We start from the raw sequence: 12,390 nt of genomic DNA, 5'->3' as shown, positions 1-12,390 counted from the left end.
GTACACAACATTTAGACTTTGCAAAGAGGCTTATGACCCAGTTGTGCTTCCCCCAGCAATGAACATATTCAGAGGTTGAGAAATGAAGTGTTCAAAGTCATATAGCTGTCAGTGGGAAAAGGACACAAGCCTTGGGCTGGCTAATCCAACCCTTTCTAGGTGCTCCACCTTGGTGTTTTACACTCCACAGCACCTCTCTAAGTACTACATCACACAAGTACCCTACTCCTGAGACACTCAAAGTTAAGACTGACATCTAACGGCAGATTCTGAGTCTTACATGTAAGAGTTGATAGACTTGTACACAGGTCCTGGGATTACAGGAAAGAAAGACTTCCCAGGCAGGGTATAGAACCTGGATATTACAGGACCAGGATCTTAGAATTTTCTGGGCTCTGTAACATAGTAAATGATAGGAACTGAGAATATGTGAACACTAATATTGAGTGTTTTTTATAGTAATCACAAAGAAAATAACTTAATACCTTGATGCTTCTACATGTTTAGTTAACTGGAAGTCAAAACATTGGCTAGAGCCCAGCCATCTTCACTTTTCTCATGGACAGCTGACACTTTCAAATTTCTTCTCCATTTACTGTGGTCATGCCTAGTCCCATCAGTCTGCAGCCAGCATTTAACTACCCATGCCCTCCAAGTCTGATTACCAGCATTTAACTATCCATGCCCTCCAAGTCTGATCACCAACATTTAACTACCCATGCCCTCCAAGTCTGATCACCAGCATTTAACTACCCATGCCCTCCAAGTCTGATCACCAGTATTTAACTACCCATGCCCTTCAAGTCTGATCACCAGCATTTAACTACCCATGCCCTTCAAGTCTGATCACCAGCATTTAACTATCCATGCCCTTCAAGTCTGATCACCAGCATTTAACTATCCATGCCCTTCAAGTCTGATCACCAGCATTTAACTATCCATGCCCTTCAAGTCTGATCACCAGCTTGCTACATTTCCTTGCTTCTGGCTGTACAATAGGCCTCTTCATCTATTGGGATTCAAATACTAGGGATTGGAAACGATCTCTGCCCACCTGTTGAGAGCAGATCAAGGTCGAGCCACGCCCATGTCAGGATTCTCTGTGCTCAAAAAAATTTTGTTTTTTTGAACAGAGAACTAGGATACCACCAGAGAATGGTGTGTTGTCCACTTTAACATGTACTTGAAGCAATTTCACCTCCATACCTCCATTTCCTCCCTAGATTTAATTATTATTATGGAGTTACAACCAATTTTAAAAATTAGCACAACAGAAACAGAAAGACATAACCACACAGTGAGTATCATGGACTATTATCAATACTTCATTAGAGAGTTCTGATTCCATTTAGCATTGAGGAAGAAGGTCTCTACTAATTAATAGCATAGAGACTGCCAGAAGAGAACAAAGAGAGCCCAAAGATCATACAAGTGTCACATACCATACATATGCACACATAGGCCTGCACCCTAGAGTCAGTGCCCTCCTGTCTGTCTCTGCAGGATCTGCATCAATAATCAGACGCGAAACATTCTCAGATCATGAACTAAATGGAAACGTGTGTGTGTGTGTGTGTGTGTGTGTGTGTGTGTGTATGTGCGCACGCGCGCATACGCATGTTTTAATACCTTTAAATTATATTTACAGTTGAAATTTAGATGTTACCTATGCAATACTATATACCATAAGAGCCAGTAACAAACTGAACTTTGCAATGCCTGTAAGACTTATTTTTTTTATAGTTAGGGAGAAACAATCCAGTTATAGAAATATAAATGGACAGAACAGAGACTCACTGGAGACCATGAGCACACAGGAACAGCTAAGTGATGGAAGGACCAGTATGCCCCGTCCCAGCACCCCAACTCCAGTGGCAGCCTGGTCTGCCCTACCTGTTGGGTGAGGAGACTGATGTGGCTGGCTGGGGAATACTGCCTGGCTGCCTGCTTCTCTGCAAGCCGCTGGAGTTCAGCCGTGACCAGACTTTGGTTGTACCTTCTGTTGAACGAAACATCTTCACCCTCTTTCTGTGTTTTGGCTATTCCTGAATGATGCTTGTGTGGATGGCATGACCCTGCTGAAAAAGGGGAAAGAGTTCTCACCCATTTAAGAATCAAGTCTTGAATAAAATACAACAGTAGCAAACAATTATCAGGCCAACGGACACTCTAACAGCATAAAGGCCAAAGATGATCTTCAAATGGTCATCAACCCTCTATAAATCCTTGCCATACCCTAGAAAGTCTTCCTATAGGCAAATGATCATGTGTCTATCAAGGACTCCTATCACAGGGAGTTGGGAAGAGCCAATGTCAGGATGTACTGAGATTCACTGAGCAGCAAGGCATTGGGCTCTATCTTCAACAGCACGAGGAAAAGAGAACGCAAACATTGAAATTCTTACTCTTTTTTGGTTTGTTACATCGATTACATATGCCAATCTGTGGCATCTATGGTAACAGCATTCACAATGCTTACAAGTTCCAAAAGGAAATGGGTATGAAAGAGAAACCAAGTATACTTAGAAAGCTAGCAGTGACTTTGAATTCACAAGTGACTGTCCCCTCAGATTTAAATTTTCTTTTTTCAACTCTTTGATCACAATGAAATCAAGGTTCAAGTTTTCTTCTAATTATAAAATCTCACTGAAAAGCTGTTTTTAAAACCACAAAAATAGAAACGCTATAATGTATTTCAGTTCTATCCACTTACTCATATATCTTCGTGGTGCAGGGGACTGAGCCAGGACTCACAAGCTCCCAGGCCCCTTCTGTCCTCTTACAATGCTAATGAAAGCATACTCATTCTGTATACGCGATGTGGTGGCATGCCTTTAAAAGGCTTTTCATGTTTACTGTGCTATCTGGCATATACATGCGTTTTTACAGTGTTGTGTGAGTCATAAGTGCATTGTGATAAGGACCTGTAACTTTCACGTAAGCCCAGGAGTTACATTAGCAAAAACATAGTCAACCAACATGCTCCTCCCATGGGCAATCTCCCTTTCACTCCGTCTTTTCCTTTTGTACAAAATCATTTTATCCTGTGGGTATATGTCTATCTAGAGATATATATCTATGAAGAGACATGTACTTATCTACTAGATAACTTGCTTATTTTTGGGTTCCATTAAAACAGCATCTCACAAGAGTAGTTCTCCAGTGTTAGCTTTCATCATTTAGCATGACATTACCAAGAGGCATCTTCCCTGGGCCATCCTCCCTGGTTTTTGTTTTGTTTTGTTTTGTTTTGTTGCTGTCTTGTTATCCTTTGCTCCATCATCAGTTCCTCTGAACCAACTGCAGTTATAAACAGCACGGTGCACACTCATGCACACACAGCAGCAGGGCTTTGCTTGTGCCTATGCCCAGGGGTGGGACTTCTGCGTCACGGGGTACATGTATTTTCAAACTGATATGACAGTGTCAGCGTGGTATGCTCTACACTCCCACACGTGCATTCTTGCTGACCCACACACCCTTTACAGTTTGGAACTTTTCTAACAAGCTAACGGTCGCATAATTAAGAAGACTGATGTTGGATGCTGCTCCATCCTTAGAAACCTCATCCTTTTCTATCGTCTTTTCTCGAGTTATTAGAGTTGGGCTTCTGTTTTTTACTGCTGCTCTGTATAATAAGCCTGCAAATATTTTTTTTAGGTATTAAGTTCTACATTTGCAAATCTGTTTTTGAAACAGGATCTTACATTGCCCAGGGTGGCCTCCTGAACTCATGACACTCCTCCTACAACCAAGGGGGGTGTCACCACTCACAATTGAAATTTATCTTTATGTATGGCTGCGGCAGGGACCTAACCTCACTTGCACAGCATCATTTATGAGAAAGAGCCCTTCCTAGTGATGAACAATGCCACCAACTGTGTTGACTTTCTGAGCCTTCTTTCTTACCTTCCTCCTATGTTCCTTTGGTCATTCTGTGCTTTTGCAAATACCACACCCTTAGCTTTACAGAAGTTAAGTCTTCAAGAGCTCGAAAAGTCCTCAGTCCTCCTTTCTCTGGTCATTTAGAACAGGCTTATTGAGTTAGACAGCAAACCTGCTGAGGTTTTTTTGGGTTAATTTTTGAACCCAGAGATCAAATTTGACTCCTAAGACCTGAGGCTTCCTTTGCCCACACACACATTATATTTGTCCACTGACCTGGGTTTTCTCTGAAGACTTTTGACATTTTATAAAAAGTCTTTTCTAAACCTTTCCCAGGGTAGTTTATAGCTTTATGCTACTGTCTAACATGCTTTCTAAAAAAGCTTAATAAATAAAGTGATAATGGATTAAAATGCTGTGTATAATTAATACCAAAGAATTTAAACTCTGGAGTATAGACGGCCTCCAGTAGGCTGACCATTCCTGTCTGGATGCCCACATCCCCAAGGGTATACAGGCACCACAAACTGGACTCAACGGCTTTCAACTGATAAAGCATATGTAACAGAATTTAACTCTTTTTATTCGCTGAGACTTTCATACAATATAATTTTGTTATGTTGATAATATTTTGTTTCCTTTTTTATTACTTATGTTTTCAGTTTCCCCAAAATGTACCTAGAGATCATTTTATGCTTTCTACATAGTCAGGATATTATCTGCAATTAAATTTTATCGCCTGTTTTATTTATTTTTTAATCTTTTATGCCAGTTCTGACTTCCAGTGAAATGCTGAACAGAAGCAACCTTAGCGAGCACCCTCGCCTCATCCACGAGGGTCGCCATGTCCTCATTTAGACTGACTCACCTGCGGGGCTGGGGCCGACGCCCTCTTTTCAGGTTAACAGAGACCTTCTCCTTTCAATATTCAGAATTATTATGAGTGAGTTTGGAGTTTATCAATGCTTTTTCTGAATTTATAATGATGTCTTCTTTTCTTCAGTCTGTTAATATGGCGGGTGATACTGACATGCCACGCCTACACTACTTGAATAGACTGACTCGCCTATTCAAGTTTATTCAAGTATTAGACTACCTTTCAGACGTGGCTAGATTTGACAGGCTTTTATTTTGATTAGAATTTTTGCATTTACATTTATAAACGAAGCTGGTAATTTTCCTTTTTATCACTCATTTTGTTTTCAAGACAAATCTAGTCACACAAAATGGGTAAGAATAGTCTTGCATTCTCTAGTAATTGTTAATAACGGCATTATCTACTTCTAGAAAGAGTACCTACCAAATTATTTGGGCCTTATGATTTCTTCCAAAGATTTTAAGTACTATACCAATCATTTATACTCATAGGACGATTCTGGTTCTCCTCATGATTCTGAGTCAATTTTACATGCTATACTTTTAATGAAGTTTGTTCATCTCAATTTGGGGAAAATAAAGTTGTTGATCAAATCCTATTTTTTCTTATCTATACATCTTTGTCTGCTCCTCTATTACTTGTATAATGTTCCTGTCAGCTCTCTTTCTTCTTCGGTGCTTCTCTACTGCTCTGCTTCTGACCTGTGTGGGTTTGCATCTCTCTCCTTAGATGGCGATCACGGTTGCTTCCGTTCTCCCCCAGACCAGGATGTGCAGCCATCTTACTACTCAGTCCTAGAACAGCAACTTTCTTTACAGTAAGATTTCTTTTCCCACTTCTGATTTTGAAATATCAAAATTTATTATAGATTCCTTGGTTACTGGCTTTTAGCTTAGCTGTAGTGTGGGCAAAGAATGACACTACATGGTTTCAAGTCTTACAATTTTTTTCCCTTGCTTACAATATAGGACATAACTGATTTCTATATCATGTGCTCTTGACTAGCTGTTTATTGGGTGCATGCTCCTAAATAAGATCAAGAGACGAACTACCATCCTGTTCAAACATCTCTCAGATTTTTAAAAAATTACAATTATGCATATGTAAATAGGGAACACAAGAAGTGTGTGGAAGTCAGAGGACAACTTGCAACTGGGTCTTTCTTCCCATTAGGTGCATCCCAGAGATGAACTCAGACTGTCAGCTTGGTGGCAAGTGCCTTTACCCACTGAGTCATCTTCACGTCAACCCTTGGCCTTCTAAAGACCAAACTACTATACGGCCCTGCCTGGCCTACACTTACTGTACAGAACAAACAGACCCTGAACTCCGAATGCACATGCCCCTGCCTCTTGAGTGCTGAGATTAAAGGCATGCACTACCATGCCTAAGGGTAGTTATTTATAAAATGTGGTTTCTAAACTCATTTTGAACATGGGCATTACTAAATTGTTTAAAATGTCAACCAATGTTAAAATACTACCCAAAATGGTTCATCATCATATCGATTAATGTTCTGTGGAGCAATTTTTTTAAATGCAGAACTGCGCAGTTCTCATGGAAATGTAAGAACCGCAGAAAGGCCTAACCAATTTTTTAAAAACATTTGGTGATTTAGAGACTCACTGTAATGCTACAGCAAAACACTGTGACACTTGTGTAAGACATAGAAAAATCAATAGGAAAAGAACCGAGACTCCAGAGATAAACCTTTCACATTTCTGATTTCTGACAAACACGCTAAGGTAATACATTAGGGAAATAACATTTTAAAATAACTGCTCCTGGAAAAATTAAATATGCATATGCAGAACAATGAAGCTAAACACCTACGTTACCTCACACGATAAGTAATTAAGAATGAACAAAAGTCCAAAATGTGAAAACCTAACATGAAATTCTCAGGAGAAAAATATAAGGGTTTATGAATTTGGGTTAGATAATATACTTTCAGATATGACACAAAAATTACAAGCAACAAAAGAAAAAAAATAGGAAAATTAGACTTCATCAAAACTTAAAACTTCTATGCCTGAAGAAATTGAAAGGAACAATAGAGAAAAACCGTTTCTAAGGCAATTACCTGATCAAGGACTTGAATGGAGAATACATCAAGAACACAACTCAATGATAAAAATTTTCCTCAACTTAAAGACTAGCAAAAAATCAAATAGATATTTCCCATATAAAGATATACAAATATTCAAAGGCATGCAAAAAATCAACACATCACTAGCTGTTAAAGAAATGCCAATCATAACCCTTTTATTAAATAAACAGATTCTTACTTAAACCTTTAATGATGAGTTAAATGTTAGCAAGAACATGCTTGATCAAAATGAGGACTCACAAAACTTACCATGTGATCTAGCAATTCTACTCATCTATATACCCTATGAAATAAAAATTTATGTCTACCAGTAAATGCTGCAACACTGCTTACAGCACCACTATTCATAATGGGCTAAAGGGGGAAGAAACAAATGTCTACCATCTGACAAACAGAAAAACAAATGCTGTACAGCTATACAACAGAACACCACCCAGCCATTTAGAAATCATTACACGTGACACACGCTATAACACACATGAACCTGAAAAGCATGACACTATGTGAAAGAAGCCAATTAAAAGGACCATTTATTGGACTGGAGAGATGGCTCAGCGGTTAAGAGCACTGACTGCTCTTCCAGAGGTCCTGAGTTCAATTCCCAGCAACCACATGGTGGCTCACAACCATCTGTAATGGGATCTGATGCCCTCTTCTGGTGTGACTGAAGACAGCGATGGTGTACTTATATATATGAAATAAATCTTTAAAAAAAAAAAAGGATCATTTATTGAGTAATTCTAGCTGTGTGAGATGTCCAGAATAGACAAATCTGCAGAAAAGGAAAGATACCCATGGTGGCCAGAGGCTAGGAGGAAGAAGCAGCAGATGACTGCTAATAGATCTGGGATTTAAGGGAAAAAGAAAGTGTTCTGAAGTTAGCCAGTTGGTGTTGATTATACTTATCTGTGAACATCACTAAAAGACACTGAATCTACATGAAATAACCAAATTTCCAAGTAGGGGTTATTATCTAAATAAAGCTATCATGAAAAAATGGGCTACAGCTCACTGTAGGGTATTTGCTTAACACATGTAAGGTCCTGGGTTCAATTCTCAACATCTTAAAATAAACAGGAAGAAAACTTGACTGACAATATGGGTCTACTTCATTTAAAATTAAATGTCCTATCTTACTAATTCGTTGGTCAGGTCATTTTAAAGTTGTCTGATGTCAGGAATAACTACTTAAATCAGAAAGAATGCAGAGTGACTTCCTAGGCCAGTGGTGGTTTGCAGGAGGACTCTATATATAGGACTCTTTTCGTCTCTCTTGTAGTCCCTAAAAGCAGCCCTGTTTCATTCTGTATCAGGGACAGAATGCTAGTGGCAAAATGCAAGGCCCTTCCTTCTTTAGTCACAGCAGAAGCAGTAAAAGAGAAGGCGAAGAAAAAGAAGTGCTCTGTTTCCATGGGGCTGGGGAGGAGCTGACATGGCTGGCAGTCTTGTTCTTCTCACTCACCTGCCTTTGCTGAAGAGGGACGAGACAGTTTCTGGCTATAGATGTGGGCAGCACTTTGGAAAGAGGAAAAGGGGCCAATGGTGTAGCTGCCTGACCGGCAGCGTGGCAGCCCAGCGGGGCTTACGTTCGGGGTCCCAGGGTGTACTGGGGGAGAGGCACTGTCGGGGACAGGGTTCAGTAAAAGTGCTGACTGGTGAGGCATGCTGGGGATAGCTGGAGAAATCTGAGATAAAGAGGAATGGTGGCCAGGGCCTGAGGAGAGGGTAGAGGTTGTGATAATAGATGACAAATGGGTGCTGGGGAGTCTCTGCAGGAGAACAGCAGCAGGGCCAGAGAAAGAAGAACAATTGGTATACACTAGTTTAGCCTCTTTTCCTGCTGAAGTGGTAAATCCTATTAAAGCAAAAACAAAACAAAACAAAAGAACAGGTCATTTTGGGGAAAATAAACAGTCTCTATGACACATAAACATTTTAGAACATCAAAATAATGTTAACACAAGACAGAAATCATGCAGACTTAATGAGTATCTATCTTGAACTTTTGCTTACCAGAGACAGCCTGGTAACAACATTTTTACTTTATTTTTATCCTTTCCTAAACCCCGAGTTGAGACTTCCCCAGAAAGCAGAGCAGGCAGACTCTACAAATGCAGGGCGAGCGGGCAGAGTCTCTACAAGGAGCAGCTAACTCCACCCCCTGGGGAAAAAGCAAGTGCTCAGAACTTCTGAAGAAAATGGGAAATGCTTTTGAAGGAAAATTAGTTAAATACAGTCAGGACACTTCCTTGGTGACAATATCCTATGCATTTATAATACTGCACACCTGACGCCTGCTTTTCGTTTAGAGTGTATCAGAGAGCAATGTGTGTCTAAGTACTCACGAGATAATTTATCGGAGTGGATTTCTGTTGCCTGTTGCTGTTTGGGTTGCTTTATTTTCACTTCTTGTATTGTCTCAGGGTGATCTGAAATAAAAAAATATTGCCTTAGGCACTTTTACTAATCAAAGTCATTAGCATGAAACATAAGTGTTAATCAGTGCTGGAAAACACTGCACATCCCACTATGGCCTTTTAAGGACGGTAACATCTGGAGTGCTCAGTCAACAGAGTGATTCCCAATGATTCCCAGCACCAGCTCCATCTACTGACTGTGACCCAGCTAGGACATGCATGGAAAGTGTGGAAAATGAAATGAGAGAATTGGGGTGCTTCCGCCAGAACTCCAGGGGATGGGAGATAAGAGATCACAGTGGCTGGCAGGACCTGCTGGAGCCAAGTCAACATGCATGCACAAGAGTGGCACTGTGAGATGCAAACACAGCCTCAGTGATTGTTGGTGTACCACCTGACTCTACCCAGTTTACCTGAGGCAGGATGATCATATTTAATAATAAAAAGTTCCTACTGTAGCTGTTTTTCTCTACTATAAAATTCTGAAACAGAACAGTCCAAAGTTATTCATATACTTAGAGAAATGTCCCAAGTTCTGAGGCAAGGGCAAGATTTATCTAAAAACTTCAGAAAGCCTCTCAGAGAGATGAATAAGAGTGTGGATCCTGTACTCTCCATGGCCACTGTAGGGCTAATGCTGCCCCTTGCTGTTCAGTTAGGAAAAGAGCTCAGACCTGCACCATCAAATGCCTTTTTTTCTTGTTTAAAACCTTCATACCCCTCTCTAGGTTTATACAGTAGAAAAAGGAAGAACTGGTCTTCTAACATAAAAATCACCATTAAAAAACAGATCTAAAGGGCAGATGCTGGTGGTGCACGCTCTTAATCCCAGCACTCGGGAGGCAAAAGCAAGTGGATTTCTGTGAGTTCAGGTCAGCCTTTTCTACAGAGTGAGTTCCAGGACAGCCAGGGCTACACAGACAAACCCTGTCTCAAAAAAAAAAAAAAAAAAAAGCAAGCAAACAAAAAAGCCCCAACCAAATCAAACCAAACCATGACAAAAACAAACAAAAACAAAACCACAAAAAACCAAAATCAAACCAACCAGATCTGAGACTCTGCAGTGAGAATCTATATTAACAGGAGCTGCTGCACAGCGACTGGGTCTTCTCCATTCCTGTCAAGGGATCAGCTGCACAGGAACGCCCATGAGAGTCCCAACTCTCCAGGTGAGCAGGCCTTCCTACCCTTAACCTTACTGTAAACGTTCCTTAGCCTCCTTCCCACGATAAACTCCATTCATCAGACAACACACCTTACAGACACAGGGCTTGGATAGCTTTAGTGATTGAAGTGTCAGCACAAAGCGGCTATCAAAGGGGCTAACAGCAAATATGAAAAATCAGAGAAAGAAGAATAGACAGAGGAATATGAAGCTAGAAACAAGCTCCAAGAGGAAGCTGGGCTTAAGAGGACTATGAAAAATACAATTCAGTAACAGTTCCTAGTAAGACTTCACAGAATAGCCTAAATGAATTTTACAACACTGGGCTGAGATGTTTAGCTCAGTGGTAGAGATCTGTGAGGCTCTGGGATTAATCCCCAGCCCTGTAAACACAAAATGAAATTAACAAGATTTCTCTGGGAAATTCATTTTATATTTGAAATGACCAATTTTCCTGAATATTTCCACATTAGACTGGGATAGCCCTAAGAGCACCGAGATTGAATCTAGTACTTAAAATACTGACAAGGAGCTGGAGAGATGGTTTTGTGGTTAAGTGCACTGGCTGTTCTTGCAGAAGAGCTAGGTTCAGTTCTCAGCACCCACATGGCAGCTCATAACCCAGGGAATTCGATGCCCTCTCCTGGTCTCCACGGGCACAAGGCACACATGGTTCACAGACATACATGTAGCAAAACACATGCATAAAATAAAATATTAAAAGATTGACAAAATACCTACGTTGCTATACTTGCATCGAGGTTTGAAAGGAGCCTTACACTGAAAGCACAGAACTTGCTGCTCTAGCTGTGTTGTTTCTCTGATTGCTATGTTGTTGTTGTTTTAGAACAATAGGAACTAGGCAGTGTAGTCCACACTGGATTCCAATGGTGTTCCTCAGCAGTGAGAACTTTCAGAATGTGACAAAAAAATGTCACAATGCCTGGAGGAAACCCACAGAACCTAGGGCTTGGGACTAAGAATATCAGTCACTCCATTAGGAACAGCCCTGCACAACCACTACCACCACCACAACATTCTATCCAAGATGCCCATGGTGCCGAGAGGCATGGATGTGGAAGGGCCTAAGAATGGAAACTAAGAGCAAAGCTCTGAGCTGAGCAAGTGACCCTGAAGACTGGACCCTGTGTGCTGAGGAGGAAGCCGAAGGAAGCACTCAGCCCCCAGAGCTCATTTTCTCAGCTGTGGTGAAGTTTGAAGATGGAACCTGCTGTACCCGCTGTTTGGAAGCACACGGGAAGATGGATGCTCACTAGAGATCAGGTTTTCAAAATCAAAAAGAAACCCAAACCCTGCTGTTGCCTGAAAGATGAAAATGTAGCTCTAAAAGATGCTCTTGTTTTGCTTTGAAGACAAAATCGAGTCCCCCGTGCCCGCCTGCTAGCCTCAGCCCCACTGCAGAGTTCAGTCTTGCTGGAGACTGGTGTGCAGCCAATTTATCCTGATTCTTCTCTGCACAGCTCCATTTTCTGTTTGGTTACATTTTTCACTCAGTAGCTGGCATACTTACCGCCTTTTGCCCCACTATCAGAGTAACTACTGCTGTTCTTAGAACTTTTAGAATGAGTTCCCAGGAAGACACTGGCAGACTTGTTTTTTTGGGTATAAAAAGTCAACACCTCCTCCAGTTCAGCCTCACTGAAATGAAGAAAAGAGTATGGTCAGCACAGAAGCTGCTCCGGAAGGTCTTCTGACATTTTATTATGGAAACAGTAAGCAGGGGAAGGGAAGCGAGAGGTAAAAGCCGAGAGCTCCTCGTGAACAGTTTTAAATAAAACATAACTGAAAGCACCTGGGAAAATGCAGACCACGGTAAGGCTTTATCAACCCACACAGAGATTTTCTACATCTGTGCTCTGACCCAGCAAGGCCTCGTTACATGGAGCTATGTAGAGTTAGTTAAAATTAAATAAAA

General features: G+C 40.9%; 1 protein-coding gene across 18 annotated transcripts in view; it reads right to left on the bottom strand.

Moving 5' to 3' along the window:
- Nucleotides 1–12,390, bottom strand: part of Ttll5 (tubulin tyrosine ligase like 5) — a 217,845-nt gene that overhangs the window by 107,386 nt on the left and 98,069 nt on the right. For 13 of the 18 annotated variants that reach the window (XM_039113313.2, XM_039113315.2, XM_039113314.2 and 10 more), the window contains 4 exons: nt 11,986–12,113; nt 9,218–9,301; nt 8,335–8,727; nt 1,894–2,078 (listed from right to left, as the gene is read on the bottom strand). In XM_039113313.2, the coding sequence (XP_038969241.1) occupies nt 1,894–2,078; nt 8,335–8,727; nt 9,218–9,301; nt 11,986–12,113 (790 nt within the window). The remainder of the gene's footprint in view (nt 1–1,893; nt 2,079–8,334; nt 8,728–9,217; nt 9,302–11,985; nt 12,114–12,390) is intronic. The other 5 variants (XM_063261755.1, XM_039113317.2, XM_063261756.1 and 2 more) reach the window with 3 other exon arrangements.

This window comes from Rattus norvegicus, chromosome 6, assembly GCF_036323735.1.
Source record: "Rattus norvegicus strain BN/NHsdMcwi chromosome 6, GRCr8, whole genome shotgun sequence".
In the NCBI taxonomy this organism is placed as follows: Eukaryota; Metazoa; Chordata; class Mammalia; order Rodentia; family Muridae; genus Rattus; species Rattus norvegicus.
This window is presented reverse-complemented; position numbering and strand designations above follow the sequence as displayed.